The 15,182-nt window shown below is 49.3% G+C and overlaps 3 protein-coding genes across 4 annotated transcripts in view; 2 read left to right on the forward strand and 1 right to left on the reverse strand.

Moving 5' to 3' along the window:
* The window catches only part of dzank1 (double zinc ribbon and ankyrin repeat domains 1), a 15,130-nt gene extending 9,828 nt beyond the window's left edge, over positions 1-5,302 (reverse strand). Inside the window, exons 1-6 of the mRNA XM_085460639.1 lie at positions 4,998-5,302; positions 999-1,119; positions 775-922; positions 626-692; positions 495-534; positions 56-248 (exon numbers count right to left, since the gene is read on the reverse strand). Of these exons, the coding sequence (XP_085316765.1) occupies positions 56-248; positions 495-534; positions 626-692; positions 775-922; positions 999-1,107 (557 nt within the window). The 5' untranslated portion in view covers positions 1,108-1,119; positions 4,998-5,302. The remainder of the gene's footprint in view (positions 1-55; positions 249-494; positions 535-625; positions 693-774; positions 923-998; positions 1,120-4,997) is intronic.
* Positions 5,303-5,460: 158 nt separating this feature from the next.
* polr3f (polymerase (RNA) III (DNA directed) polypeptide F) lies at positions 5,461-9,483 on the forward strand. Its single transcript, XM_085460640.1, has 9 exons — positions 5,461-5,623; positions 5,999-6,116; positions 6,223-6,290; positions 6,375-6,442; positions 6,514-6,626; positions 7,611-7,754; positions 7,906-8,013; positions 8,369-8,560; positions 8,634-9,483. The coding sequence occupies exons 1-9, from the start codon at positions 5,562-5,564 to the stop codon at positions 8,709-8,711; spliced, it is 951 nt and encodes a 316-aa protein (XP_085316766.1). The 5' UTR covers positions 5,461-5,561; the 3' UTR covers positions 8,712-9,483.
* Positions 9,484-10,472: 989 nt separating this feature from the next.
* LOC146708644 (spectrin beta chain, non-erythrocytic 1-like) overlaps positions 10,473-15,182 on the forward strand; it is a 30,497-nt gene continuing 25,787 nt past the window's right edge. The window contains exons 1-3 of one of the 2 annotated variants that reach the window (XM_085460637.1): positions 10,473-10,691; positions 13,983-14,207; positions 14,724-14,949. In XM_085460637.1, coding sequence (XP_085316763.1) covers positions 14,796-14,949 — 154 coding nt within the window. In that variant the 5' untranslated portion in view covers positions 10,473-10,691; positions 13,983-14,207; positions 14,724-14,795. The remainder of the gene's footprint in view (positions 10,692-13,982; positions 14,208-14,723; positions 14,950-15,182) is intronic. The other variant, XM_085460636.1, reaches the window with a different exon arrangement.

A 15,182-nucleotide genomic window follows, 5' to 3' on the forward strand; every position in this document is an offset into this window, starting at 1 on the left:
ACGAGCGGTCCACAAACTTTTGGCTCTGATGGAGGGCTGTACTGTGTGCTCGTACCACAGGAAGTCGGTGTCTCGCTGCACTCGTGTCGTCTCCGTGCTCTTCAGCTGCCTCAGGTCACCTGACTCCCTAAAAACCGCAGGTTGGGAGCGCTGAGATGAGGCGAGCTGGGCGTCAATCTCAGAGCCATGACGACCATTCAGAAAACGAGGGCCTGACTGAAGGGAGTGATTTCCCATCATCTTTGGCTCTGGACACAGAAAACAGGAAGTATGAAGCTCTGTGATTGGTCAGATGAAGAGAAAGAGCAGGTTTACCCCCCACCGCCCAAGGTTAAGGGGGAGTTCTTCATTTCGACTGTCTGCCCACACAGTATCCTCTGATTGGTTAGTTTTCTCTGTAATGTTGTACGTCTTTACCTGTCAGTACGGTAAGACTTGAGGTAGCTGTTGTAATGTACCGTATTATGAATAAAGGTGAATTTAACTGAACACACCTGAGGTCTCAGCAAGAAAGGATGTTCCTTCAGGCGGTGGCTGGAAGGCAAAGGAAGCATTTCTGTGAATCATCAGGTGTGTGCAGGGGCAGCTGGGAAATATGGTCTGCAGCAGGCAGGTGCGCGATTACCTGCAGGAAGTCGTCCAGAGGATCCACAGAGAAAACCTTGGTCACTATGGAGCTCTCTCTGCCGTCACTGCAGACAAACATAAACTTTATTGATCTACACTGTGAAAACATCTGCTGCCTGTACGCACTGATGTCAGGTGACCACTCACCTGGTGACAGCCACCGCTCGGACTGTCACCCGGCCTGCAGGCAGCAGGATGGGCTGGCTGTACTTCCTGCTGCTGCTTGCTGCTCCATGATGCCCCGCCCCCGGCTTTGAACCATCCAGAGTGTAAAAGATCAGAACACCTGCAGAATCTGCACAGACACACCTGTCACATGACCTGCTGGATAGATGGATGCTGGGTGGATGAGCAGACGGTTGGTGTTCTACCTGACTGGATGGACACAGGTGTGCTCGTGTCGATGTGGTTCTTGGCTCGATGAGTCTGCAGGTGGATGATGGGAATGATGAGCGGAGCTGACACTGCCCCTGCTGCCATGACAACAACTGTCTGCCAACCAATCAGTTAGTCAATAAATCAGTTGTTCGGTTCCCTTTCAGACAGTAAGACGTCCTCGCCGGCTTTGTCCCAACATAGTTTCACTCATTCATGTTTTTACTCAGTTACTTCTGCTGAGTAGCCTCATACTGTCTCATGCATCTGTAAAATACATGGATGGAGCTGAATCTGTGTCCCAGCACAGAGAACAAACCAAAGAACCGACCGCCTGCTGCACAGAGCAGAGAACCTCATATCATAACAACAGGGGCGATAATGAACCCTCTGTACACAGAAGCATCGGTCCATGAAACGAGGCAGGAGCCTGATGGATACGAACGAGCGGTGTCCGACAGGAGGGCGGGGATGTCGACGTGCACCTGGGCCGCATAGGTGGTGGCTCATGTTCCTGTAGCTTTATTCTGTAGTACAGAATTCACCTGCTTGCTGCTACTACTGCACATTCACCTAATGTATAAACTATATATATATAATGTTCTTCCTCTCCCGCCCCCCCATTTTTGCACATGTCGAGGAGCGTGTCAGGTTACATTTCACCGTGTGTTATACTTCTATAACTATGCATGTGACAAATAAAGAGCTTTGAACCTGTACGGCGGTTTGCAAACACCTCCGTCAGATTTCAGGCTCTGCAGTTCTCAGCAGCTTAGTGCGGCCACATCAAACCGCTTTGGAGTGATTCCCCCACTGAACAGTCCTGATCCAGAACCTTTACTTGGAAGAACAAAGCCAGTGCTGACCCACTGCCAGGCGCTACAGCCTTTCCTGGAGGCTGGTCGCCATCCTCTGAGCTAGACCCAGCAGATGCTTGCCCGACTCTTTGTGTTGTTTGTTAAAATGATCTACCATTGATAAAAAGAGTGTAAAGTTCTAGCTGATCCACCACATTAATTTCATTTTCACATGTCGTGTAGCTTTCTGGATGTTATCCTCATTGGGCTACATACTTATTTATCATACAGACTATACAACACTGAAAATCTAAAATCACATATTTTAAGTAACCGAGATGTTTCATTATTTGGTGTAAAGCCAATTAAACAGACTATGTATATATCCACGTGTATGCTTACTGCATTTGATGTATTTAACCAAATTTAATACATATTACAGAATGAAACACCTGTGGAAAGAAACGGCTTTGATTTTGCCACCTCATCTTGTGATGTAGCATAACTTAAGCAGCAAGGAAGGTGATAAGTAAATAGCATTAGCAGACAACTGAAGTTCTTTTTAAGCATACTTTATTGCTAGCATCTCCCTTTTACCATAAAACAATCAATCAGGCATGCAAAAATCCCACTGGCTTTATACAAGACTTTGCCCACACCTGACCTCGTTCGTCCCTACCATTGAACAAAATAGGTCAAACCAAATAATACAATTCTAAACAAAGAACAGGAATAAAGTCATGCATGAAACTGACAAACTCATTTACTCAACTAAATGGTTTGTAAAGTAAAACACTGCATACAATATAACTCAAAAGGCTACTTTAAAGAAAACAAACAATACTATACAAAATGAAAACCCTCCATTTGGTTACACCCAGTGATCCAATCATTGACCTCATGACCCTATATAAACAGGAAGTAGTGGGCGGCCCTTCCCACACACCCGTCTCACATACAGGACCTGAATGCACAACATGGACACCATGGTAAGTATAACCAAAGCAACATAAAGAAACATAATTTACTAGACATGTGCCTGTAAACAGAAGAGAATTCAGATGATCTGATGGTTAGTAGTGTTTGCTTTAAAACACATGCATGGATGTAAAGAATGTAACTACTGCTACCACAAACAAAACCCGGGATATTGTGTGTTAAGAGAAGTTACACCAGCAATGTCTAAATTAAAGCATTATGGCTGACTGTAAAATAACAGAACACAGAATAACAATATACGCAAGTGACAAATGGCAAATGAATTCTGTCCTAGCCACTTTGTCACACATCTGATTTCCATGCCACCCTAAGAACATGTCTTTAGATGCGCCCCTGCTCCCGGTGACCGTCTGTCTTCTCATCTGTCGTCTCCAAACATCACAGCGGGTCTCACAGCCTTCTACATCAGGCCAGACACTCGTCTCCACCACCCGTGACCCAGTGGGACATGCAAGTTACTGGTGTGAGTCCTCTGAGAGGACTGAGGTGTTAACATCTCAGGTTTCTGGGAGGGTTTCCTGTTTTCCTGAAGGTTTACCTGAACAAAGCCTGTGATTGGTCCCCGTGTCTTTACCGTCTCTTTGTTAGTTTGACTGAAGCTGCTCTTACTTTCAAGACTTCAAGACTTCAAGGTTCTTTATTTGTCACATGCATAGTTATACAAGTATAACACACAGTGAAATGTAGCCTGACACTAGGGTTGCCAACTCCCTGAAAGATAAATAAGGGACACCTCGTGGCCAGGGCCGGGCGACCCAGTTGTCTTCACCCTTCCCAGTGTGGTGAATTTTCTAGCTCTTTTTTTGTGTGTGAAATTATTTTTTTAACCCTTTGACTTGAAGTTGATTTAAGTAGATGCATATTCTATTCTTTGTGATATGAACACATGTGAAACAAATGATCATTTAGCCGTTTATTTTTAGCTCAAAATGACAACATTAACACAGTAAAACAGGTCTCTTTCTTAAACAGAAGCCTGTCATGCTTAACTTTTGAGAATATAAGTAAATCTTTCTTTAAAAGAACTCTGTCCTGCTTAACTTAAAATAATAGAAAACAATAGAAAGAAAAATATTCTTGTAACTGTGCACATTTAGTGCATTTAGTACAATCGGCTTCAGTTGAAATATTATTTCAGTTTTTCTAATGCTAATCAGCTGCTCCTGTTTGTAAACCCGCTTGTTCCCATGATTACGCATCATAACTCATCATCATTATTCATCTATGTATTACTTTTATGTATTAGTCATCTATTTGTTGTAATCATCTATCCTTGCAGTCGTTTATTACACAAAATAAATTATATTATCACACTTCTGGCCACATAGCGCTGATATTCACTGCACATGCCCATATTAACTTTTTCCAGCCAGGTGTTTTCCTTTTCCCATTCTTCCCTTTCTCTGAGGGGAACAAACATTGCTGCTCTAATGCTGGGCTCACACTGTGCGGTTTTAGGCCCATTTTGAGCCGATTTTTGAGTGATCGGACCGATTTTGGCCTTCATCGTGCGTCGTGTAGTATACGTGGGGTAACGAGAAGTGATTAACACCTCACGACCAGCTCCCGATCATCAATCGCTCGTGAGGTTCTCACCACAGCCGCTCACACTGCTCGCGCGCAAACACGTAAACGTTGGTGAAAAAGACGGAGCAGCACGGCTGTGCAGCGTGTGATCTGGACACAAGCGATGGAGGCACAACTTGTAGAACTTTGGAAAGCTCATCCGAGCCTTTTCGATGTGGCATCACAAAATGATCACGACCACAACAACCGTGAAAATAGTTGGATTTACATGCTGCTCAATCACAGCTGCCTGATCATGTTTTTCATTAGCAATTTAGCAAAGTTGATGGTGGTGGTGTGTCTGTGTGAGTGTAAGACGGAGAGAGAGCGACAGATTTTCTGTTATAACCTTCATGTTATGGAGGCACAGTTTCCGTATTTTAAGGGACGGTTGGCAACCCTACCTGACACGCTCCTCGACATGTGCAAAAATTGGGGGGGGGGGGGGGTGTAGAGGAAGAACATTATATCTATCTACATATAGTATATACACTGGGTGAATGTGCAGTAGTAGCAGTAGCAGCAAGCAGGTGGTTTTTTCTGAGCCTTTGAATGGGGCCGGTTCTGGTTCGATGAACTGCGTATGGCCGGGACACGCCGGTAAATAAAAACAAACAGAGACAGTGTTCTTACCTGGATGAAGGCCCAGGTGATCACCGGGACTGCTGCCGAGTTTACCGGAGTGTCACCATAGCAACGGGCTCTGTCCGCGGGGACGCTTGTTTTAAACGCCTAAACGACAGAGGTGGGCGGTGCTGCCAGTTGTAGTACCCGCCCACCAGTTAGAAACGTACCCTTTAAAGTTTACATTGGTGAAAAATGACCGTAAAATTTAAAGTCATATATTTCTATATGTGATATATTTTATAAATCACCGGGACAAGCTGCTGTACGTCATCGTCACAGGAACAGAGGCCGCCGGCCTAATACTGAAAAAGACCAGTCAAATAAATTTATTTAAATAAAATTAAGCAAAGAAAGAAAGAAATACTGTGACACAGTCAGGCCGGGTATCTATGCTTAAACACAAACAAAAGATCGGGATCTGACCGCGGTGTGTTTTTTAATCAGGCGGATTTCAGGACGCTTCCGGTCGCTTGGGACACGGAAGGACCCCAGCGTGTGCTCGCAGTCAGTCACAATATTAGCTCACAGGCTAACTTAGTAACAGCCCCGCGCAGGCAGGAAGCGCTGGAGATGGCTGAGGTGAAGGTGAAGAAGGAGACGAACCTGTCGGACCCCGTGGAGGTCGAGAACAGGTGAGGGGAGGAGCGGGGCCGGCGGGCCGCTCTGTCCGCGCACCGGACTCCGGACGAATACTGTCGCAATTATCGCCTGTACGGTTCTGCTCGCGCACACAGCGCCTGCGTGCAGGTCATGAACGCGCGTTCACACTGCCCCGCACTGCTGGTCACTTCGGCGTTAATCAGAGTCATCAGCTGGCGTCGCACGACCAACATCTGGACATGTTCTGGTCTTTAATGGCGCCTCTGAGCTAAAGTTTGTGCCTGCTGCTCTTCATGTGCAGCCTGAGCAGCCGAGACAGCAGGCGCAGAAAACGATTAAAACTCAGAGTTTAAACAGAAACAGGTTTACTGTGATTTTTACCTGGTGTGTGCGTGCGTGTGTTTCAGGATCAAAGAGCTGTGTCAGCAGTTCCCTCAAGGTATCACAGACCAGGTGATTCAGAACGACATGCCTCACCTGGAGCCACAGCAGAGAGCCATGGCCATCAACAAGCTGCTCTCATTGGTCAGTCTGATGATTTCACTCACCTCCAGAGCGTGAGGAGAATGGCGCTCTTTTTCACTCTGTGTGCTGAGCGGGCAGCAGGTTGATGAGGTGGTGTTTGTTTCAGGGTCAGCTGGACCTGCTGAGGAACAGTGCAGGTCTCCTGTACAGACTGAAGGACTCACAGAGCACCAGGTAAACACACACACAGGTGTAGGAGTGTACTTCCTGTCAGGTGATTGCTGGTGTCTGAGCTGCTTCCTGTCTGTTCTGTCTCAGTAAAATGAAGGGCTCAGACAACCAGGAGAAGCTGGTCTATCAGATCATCGAGGACGCAGGAAACAAAGGTAACTGAGTACTTCCTGTCCCCGTTTGGCTCGCTGCCGTGGCGCGCCGTGACGTCTGCATCTCTCTGCAGGAATCTGGAGCCGAGACATCCGCTTCAAGAGCAACCTGCCTCTGACCGAGATCAACAAGATCCTGAAGAACCTGGAGAGCAAGAAGCTCATCAAAGCTGTGAAGTCTGTGGCCGTGAGTCCGTCACGATCAATAATGGCTGTATCAGCCTTATCGCTGATCAATAATCAATAACATTAGCTGCTGAAAGAGTAAACGTTTATTTAAATATGTGCAGAAAAATCAGCTTAAAATGTGGAAAAATTAAAAAAACTTTAAATTCTAATTGTATATATTTTACAGATGTTTACAACAAACATCTGTAAAATATGTAAATCAGCAAAAATCTGGAAACTATAAAACAGTTTGGAAATAAACACATATAAGTAAATAAAAATTAAAGACGCTGTTAGGTTTGTAGCATAAACCTATTCGCTGGAACGTTGAAGACAATATAATTACACTGCAAGCAAGACACAAGTAGGCAAACTTCTTCATGTTACTCGTGCACGGGAGAGAACCGGACAGGCACCGTTCCTTCGCTTGACCCCAGTAGCTCTCGTCCGTTCTCCCATACACTGTCCTTTTATTGAGGTTACATGAATATGCATAGGTTCATTAACATACGACGTCTACATACAAACAAAGAGTACCTTGCCTGTGTGTGTGTGTGTGTGTGTGTGTGTGTGTGTGTGTGGGGACTGCTGATCAAAGGGTCAAACATCCTTGGTCAGGAAGAGGGTAGCCTCCCCCTCACCCTAGATGGTTCATCCTAGATAACACGGTGAGGAAGTCCTGCAGTTCATCTAAACAAAGAGCACTTAGACTAGAACAGACGCAACTACGTTAATCCTACCATAAAATAATAAGACACGGTATGACCTCTCATGCTCCCAAAGTGCTGTCTAATACACACAAAGTTTGTAGACTATCAAGGATCAAAACCTCTACCAATCTACAACTAATTACAAAACTCTAAGCATATATAAGTAAATATTTCTAAGCATAAATGACAATCAACAATACAAATCTAACAGACGCGACGTCTCCGTGCGTTTCCTGTAAACAAACGCTGACTTGACGATGTCATACTTCCTCTCCGCTGGCGTGTTTGTGCAGGCGTCGAAGAAGAAGGTGTACATGTTGTACAACCTGCAGCCCGACCGCTCTGTGACGGGCGGCGCCTGGTACAGCGACCAGGACTTTGAGTCCGAGTTCGTGGAGGTTCTCAACCAGCAGTGCTTCAAGTTCCTGCAGAGCAAGGTACAATAAACTTTATTTCATTGTCCAAACGGCGCCCAGCAGGAGGAGGCAGAGCGGCGCTCTGAGGCGGGAATAGGGCGGGGCGGCCTTCTTTCCTGTCTCAGAGCTGTATGAACCGTCATGTGACCCTCGTTGTGTTTCCTGCGTCGAGGCGGAAGCGGCGCGGGACAACAAGCAGAGTCCGATGGTTCAGAGGAACAGCTCCTTCGCCACGTCGCACGAAGTCTGGAAGTACATCTGCGAGCTGGGCATCAGCAAGGTGACGTCACACCTCAGACGCACCAATCACAGCACAGCGTTAACCTGCAGACAGCTACACACACACACATTAGAAACACATTAGAAGCAGCTGGGCGCAGATGCTCAGGCAGGTGAGCGTTACCTGAGGAGGCGGGAGCGTAGACTTTATACCTCATCCTGCGTGTAAACAGTCCCCTGGACTCAGGCTAATGACCCGGGTCCAGGTGTTTAAGGCGGGGTTTAGTTGATCTTTGGCCAATCTGCTTTCCTGGTCAGGTGAATGAAAGCGACCATGAGACGAGGTGAAAGGGCGGGGTCGACAGCACGGACCTATTTATCTGTGCGTGTGAATCTGGTCTGCGTGCTTTCCTCAGGTGGACCTGTCTATGGACGACATTGAGACCATCCTGAACACGCTCATCTACGACGGGAAGGTGGAGATGACCGTGATCGCCGCCAAGGAGGGCACGGTGGGCAGCGTGGACGGGCAGATGAAGCTGTACCGTGGCGTGAACACCATCATCCAGCCCACCGGCCTTGTCAAGACGCCCTGTGGACTCTGCCCGGTAACGTGCTCCGTCCACATGTACCCAGGGCCGCTCTCAGGGCACCCGAACTCATCCCGTCTCCTCTCCGCAGGTGTTCGACGACTGCCACGAGGGCGGAGAGATCTCGCCATCCAACTGCATCTACATGAGCGAGTGGTTGGACTTCTGACGCCACGCGTTTCTCTGTGACGGAAGCTTCACTTCCTGTTCGTCACAGACGTGAAGAAGCTGGCGGCCTTAGTTCCTGTGACGATGGCGTGCAGCAGTGTGTCCCGGTTCTGGTTCTGGAGGCGCAATGTTTGTTTTCTGGAGCTGCTTCACTGTTTCTGTTTGACATCGTTAATCTTTGAGGTCGTCTTATTGGTCCCGTCATGGTCACATGGTCTCAGATGTTTTGGTATAATGCCGCTCCCACCTGCAAACGCTCTGTAGTACAACCGCATTTTTGTGTGTGTGTGTGTGTGTGTGTGTGTGTGTGTGTGTGTGTGTGTGTGTGTGTGTGTGTGTGTGTGTGTGCTCCAGTGTCCTGATTATAAAATGATTTAGAAGGAAAATAATTTTTCTTTGTTGGAACCAGTTTTTGACCACCAGGTGGTGCTGTGGTTGCTATGCAGTGAGGCAAACACCTGCAGCCAATCAGAGCCGTTTCTGGTTGTTTGAGCTGAAGGGAACATGTGGACGTTTCCACCTTCATGTTTAAAGTTTTGGCCCTGGCTGCTGGTTTCAGGGACGAGGCGGGGGGAACGGCCCTGAGCGCGGGCTGTCAGGCCGCGGTCTCTGGGAGGGAGAGCAGCGGTCACATTGGCCTGGACCTCCTCAGTTCTGGTTCTGAAGAGCACCAGAGGACTCTGATGAGGCGCTCTGACATTCAATCTGTTCTGTGATTATTTTGGTCCACGAGTGTCGTGATTTGGTGTATGAATAAAGTGGGTGGAGACTTAGCCGTGTGGCGTTTACTGTCTGTCTCTGCGTGGTTTTCTTTGAATCTCTGAGGAGGTCACGGAGCTCCTCTCAGCCTGTGGGAGCGCTAATGGGCCTCACGGTGAATCGATGTGGAGACGGTCAGCACTCAGATTATCTCTCTTATTGTCTGATGCACTCTGTGTGTTTGTCCAATCGCAGCCCACCATGTTTTCCATTAGATGCCATTAAGCTCCATCAGGCCGTAATGGGCTCGGCGCTGAGTGTCAGCACGGATCACGTTACACAACATGTTTCATATCTGATATATTCATAGCTCAGCGAGAGACGCTGTGAAGGAGGAGTCCAAATACTGCATTACCCATGAGCCTCAGCTGCCAGTAACTGTCACAGACCGTGTTATTCACATAATGTCATTAAAATGCTCCAGAAGGCTCCAGCAGGACAAACGTGAACCAGAGGTGCAGTTCAGGTGATGGTGCACCTGTCAGTCACAGAGGCCACGCCCCTAACATTGCAAACAGGTGCATGGTTGCATGATTTGGTACAGGTGTGAAGGTAGAAATTCTTTGCATCAGCCGTAAATGTGCCGTTAACATGGGAGTCTATGAGGACTGACTCACTGCTGCCTCTGCTGCACACTAGAGGAACTGCAGGCTTGGAGGGTTCTGTTTCATTCATTCATTTATTATAAACTACAAAGTTTAATGTGTGCAACGTGAATACATACAGAGATTTATTAGAGCACGTGCCATAAAAACTGTAAAACACGGATATTTAACAGGATGTGTCATCGTTTATTTAGCAAATGTTTTTATCCTCATTAAAACTCATGTTTGTGTTCGGGACTCGTGTCAGAAAGTAATGTGGCCTCTTAATCAGTAATAACAACAATAATAGTAACAATAACAATATTAGTAATAATAATAAATAACAGTAATAACAACAATAATAGTAACTGTCTGTGGAATAAAGAGGCTCCGACTCGGATCAACTGAAGCTGCTGCTGCTCTCTGCGGCCTGTAGGGGGCGCTCTGCAGGCGGACCCGAAGCCCAGAATCAGACCCGAACCCTCTGAGCGGGGGGAGGGGGCAGTGCGGATTCTTTCCCGTCATCCCCTGCGGCAGCAGCAGGAGCAGCAGCCCCCGCCACCTCCTCTGTGCTCTCCGGTCTGCAGACTCTTCCTCACCTCCGCTGAAGTTTGGAGTGTCGCTCCGACCCTGAGCAGGTAAGCAGCGTCCTGGTCTCTACTGTCTCTATTGTGTCTCTACTGTGGCTGTGATTGAAGAGAGGCGCTCCGGAGCCTCGGCTCCTCCATAACTTCGCTCCGCGTTGGCGGGGAGCGGCTCCGGGATCCCTCCCGGAGGCTCTGGAGCCGCTCCCCGCCGACGCGCGGCCCGCGCCGCGGTGCTCCTCCGCCCGCGTGTCCGCGGCTCGTCCCCGCCAGCAGCCATTAGTAAGGATGGATGAGAATAACGGTGCGCCATGAGAGGAGACAAACAGGCGTGGCCGCGGAGGAGGAGGAGGAGGTGAGGAGTGTATGCGTCCCGGACAATAACAGCTCCTTTCAGCGGGAGCTCAGCGGGGCCGAGCCCGCCGAGAGCCGCCGCTCCGACCGGAGAAAGTGCTGGAAAACAGCGGCGGGAGGCCCAGAAACCGGACACAGCTCCTCAGAGTTCCCGTCAGGTTCCGCTCAGCGTGACCGGTTCTGCTTGTGTTTGCCTCTCTCTCTCTCACACACACACACACACACACACACACACACACACAGGACATGTAAATAAAACACAACGTTTCCCAAACCTTCACAGAACGTCCTTCAACCCAAACCGGAACATGAAAGATCATCTGAGGGCTCATATGGGAACACTTGGGTTCTCATCCCAGCGTTCCCAAACCGTTTGTCAGGGTCACAGTTCCCTTATAGGTATGTCCATGAAATGTTCCCTAAAGGTTCTCCTCTAACAGGAAGCCAGTGAACCAGCAGCTTTTGGTTGTGTGAACGTTTTGGGAATGTTTTTCTGACGTTAGGAGCATCCCAACACTGCAGAGCTGGGATCCAGCATCCCATGAATTTGTTTGGGACATGTTCTTTAAGGTCCCTGCGTGGTTGGAGTTACCTCCACGTTCCCTGAAAGCTCTTCCATAACGGAAAATGTCCTGGTTTAGAAATTAGAGCCGTCTGTGTTTATGTGAACAAACTCGTTTAGAACGACAGGAGCAACCCCCGGTGTTCCCGTAACGCTTCGCTTCCTTTCCCTGAATGTTGCCTGAGTGTTCTAATGGCTGCCTGTCTAATGAGACAGGAAGTGATGGATGGCATTCTCGGGGTTCTGGTTTAAATATTTACGTGGTTTGTTTTCTGCTGATCGATCAGCTGATCGTTCAGGGAATGTTCTTCAAACGTAAACAGAACCTTGGGTGAGGCGTTCCTGGCCCGGTTTGCTAACCTCCGTAAAGGTTCTGGTTAGTTCACTGATAACACTGCAGCAATGCTCCTTAGAGGTTCCTGGAACTTCAGTTCTCTGGTGGTTCTGTTCTGCCCCCACAAACCAAAGAACCGGTTGGGCCTGGTTCTGGTTCTGCACAGTGAAGACTTCACTGCCCGATGAAGCTCTGTGGAGACTTCCGGCCTGTTTGTTGTTCACTCTCGCCATAGAAAGCCCGGTGTGTTGGACACAGAGTCTGATGGATGTTTGTGTGCGCCTGCTGAGAGCGCCGAGCTGTTTCCTGTTGCCGGGCGGGGTCGGCGCTCCAGGAAATGAGGCTGTTTGTGTGCTGAGTAAATCCAATAACTCCTCCCTGCTCGTGCGCAGCGGCGAGCTCGCTTACAAACACACCTGCAGACGCCAGTGAGGTGAAGCGTGGCCTCCTCAGTGTTCTGTGATCACTTTGACTTCAGCTCGCCGCGGCCTCGTGCATCACCCGGTGATCTGCGTCAGACCTGAGCGGGTGAGGGATTCCTCCTCTTCCATCTCCTCAGCACTGAGGAGACGCAGGAAGCTTACGTATAAAATCAGTTTTAATAAATGACGACTGATCACAAATACACGCGCTGTCACGGCTGATCGGCGTGGCTGAATCAAGTTTTTGGGCTCTGCGGCACCTGCGAGGCCCACTGGGGGCAGCACTGAGTCGGAGGCTCGGTTTGGAGACTCTTCTGTGGTTTTCGGTCGTCGCTCCTCTGTCGTCATGTCATCGTACTAAAAAAACAGAGGAGGAGGAGCTAAAATGTGGAGACGTTCTTGACACTTTCTTGGGCAGAGCAGCGCCGTGGCGTGAGCCAGCTGCTGCCTCAGACTGGTGACACACACCTGTTGCTCCCATGGAGGGCCCCACGGGGCAGAGGGATAGATGTGGTGTGTCCACAGCTGTGCCTGTCAGGAATGCTGCGAGGGTGTGTGTTTTTATTCTCAGCTGCTTCTTCTTCTGTGCCTGTTTGTTTAACGGCAGCTGTGTTTCTTCTTCTCTGGTCTTTAACATATGACTCTTTGTCCTCGACCTCGCCGTGTGGGATGATTATTGACGCTACGGATGCAGAGCTATCCCTGACCTCCGACCTCTGCGCTCAGACTCTCAGGCTGGGCTGTTTCAGGAAATTGGGTCCATTAGCGTCCCTCGGGACTTCCTCTGAGTGCTGTAATGGCTGCTGCCGCCGCTAAGGCCTATAACTCTGATTCCATTTGCTCCAGTCAGCTGACTCAGGCAGCCAATGGGAGCAGGGCACACACAGACTCATTACATTACCCACAATCCTCTGCTGCTGAGTGTTTAGTGTTTGACTACATAAAGGGCGCATTCTGAAACTTTCTCTGGAAGGTTCCTCACTGAGAGACGTGACCATGATCGGAGCGGTTCCACCTCCCCAAACACCAAGGAAAGGAGCTTCAGTGCTTCCTTTAGAGTAGGACACACCGAAGCATCCTTGAGGAAAGGAGAGGAGATAACACCGTCCCATAATTCACAGCGACAGGCCATCCGACTGTCCATGAAAACTGTCGACGTAATAACCGAGGCCGAGCAGCTGATGTTCATCCATAAGCTGCTGATGTGTTTATAGTGTTACAGTGTAACCTGTGTGTGACAGCGTTTGAAGCGACGTTTAAAATTCTCTCCTGGGAGTGAAGCAAACACGTGCATAAGGCCCAAAGTGCTGCTGTTCACAGCTGTCAGCACAGACTCTGTTTGTCTCTGTGAGGCAGTAAATCGGACCCAAATGTTCCTCCGGCTTTAAAATTCCCGCCTCTGTGGTGCAGGACGTTTACACAGGCTGTTCTCGTTCATATGACCTCCACCAAACAACAGAACACGCTGAGACAGAGGACGATGCACGTTTGTAGTTTCAACACGGCGGACATCCTCACACCGTCAAGGAGAGAGAGTGTGAGGTCGTTCCACTTCTCTGTTCCTAAGTCCTCAGCAGGAGGTGAGGAAAGGAGACAGGAGGTACCTTTGGAACACACCCTGTTTGAATGATTCAGTTACAACCAGCTGATGTCGGGTGGTGGTTTGTTTACAGGCGGGGCTTCTTCAGCTCACCGAGCAGACGAGGGCTGGGTTACAGCTCCTCCGGTGGCCGAGCCGGGAGAACAGCAGCACATTCCCCGACCCGCTGGGAGGGTGTGACGTGTTTCGGAGCGCAACACAAAAACGATTTGAGCCGATTGCAGCAGGAAACAGATGATTTTAGCCCCGAAGAAGAACAGTGAAAGCTACACATGAAAAGTAACAGAAGCAGGAAGAGGTGTGTGTGTGTGTGTGTGTGCGTGCGTGTGCGTCTGTGTGTGTGTGCGTCTGTCTGTGTGTGTGTGTGTGTGTGTGCGTGCGTGTGCGTCTGTGTGTGTGTGCGTCTGTCTGTGTGCGTGTGTGTGTGTGCGTCTGTGTGTGTGTGCGTGCGTGTGCGTCTGTGTGTGTGTGCGTCTGTCTGTGTGTGTGCGTGTGTGTGTGTGCGTGTGTGTGTGTGTGTGTGTGCGTCTGTGTGTGTGTGTGTGTGTGTGTGTGTGTGTGTGTGTGCGTCTGTGTGTGTGCGTCTGTGTGTGTGCGTCTGTGTGTGTGTGTGTGCGTGTGTGTGTGTGCGTCTGTGTGTGTGTGTGTGTGTGTGTGTGTGTGTGTCTGTGTGTGCGTGTGTGTGTGTGTGTGTGTGTGCGTGTGTGTCAGGGCGAGGAAAGCTCAGGCAAACTCCTGTTTTTAGGTCAAAGGTCGCTCGCTGAGACGCAGGTCGTGACCTCTCTGTGACCCACATTTCCTGTCTGCTCCGCAGGTTTCAGCCAGAAGCCGTCGATGTGGACGTGTCCCCGCTGATATCGAGGCGCGTCAGAGGTGAACGGTCAAGATGACGACGGTGGCCGCCGAGTACGACCGCATGGAGCTGCAGCAGCAGTACAGCGGCAGCAACGACACGGTGAACAACCGCTGGGACGACGACTGGGACAACGAGAACAGCTCGGCCCGCCTCTTCGAACGCTCCCGCATCAAAGCGCTCGCAGGTAGGAGCCCGGCCGCCATCGGCACGCCTCACAGCTCAGCAGGAAGGAAGTGATGCAGCGCTTCTGGTGAACAGACGGTCTGTGGAGGCTGAAATCTGTTAGTGATTATGGATGATCGATACGTAGAGCTGATTTACAAGAAACTGTTTCATATGAATCAGAACGTTTATTAATGTTGTTATCCACCACCGCTGACGGCTTACCTGCACAGACCTGCGCAGGTAAGCTGTGTT

The sequence above is a fragment of the Copadichromis virginalis genome, linkage group LG6 (assembly GCF_057382275.1).
Source record: "Copadichromis virginalis isolate Kocher_CV1m ecotype Utaka linkage group LG6, C_Virginalis_male_GT1.1, whole genome shotgun sequence".
Lineage (NCBI taxonomy): Eukaryota > Metazoa > Chordata > Actinopteri > Cichliformes > Cichlidae > Copadichromis > Copadichromis virginalis.

Coding starts and splice junctions, on each gene's coding strand:
- polr3f (XM_085460640.1), top strand. CDS start 5,562: ATGGCTGAGGTGAAGGTGAAGAAGGAGACGAACCTGTCGGACCCCGTG. Junction 6,117..6,222: donor TCAACAAGCTGCTCTCATTG/GTCAGTCTGATG, acceptor TGTTTGTTTCAG/GGTCAGCTGGACCTGCTGAG. Junction 7,755..7,905: donor TCAAGTTCCTGCAGAGCAAG/GTACAATAAACT, acceptor TCCTGCGTCGAG/GCGGAAGCGGCGCGGGACAA.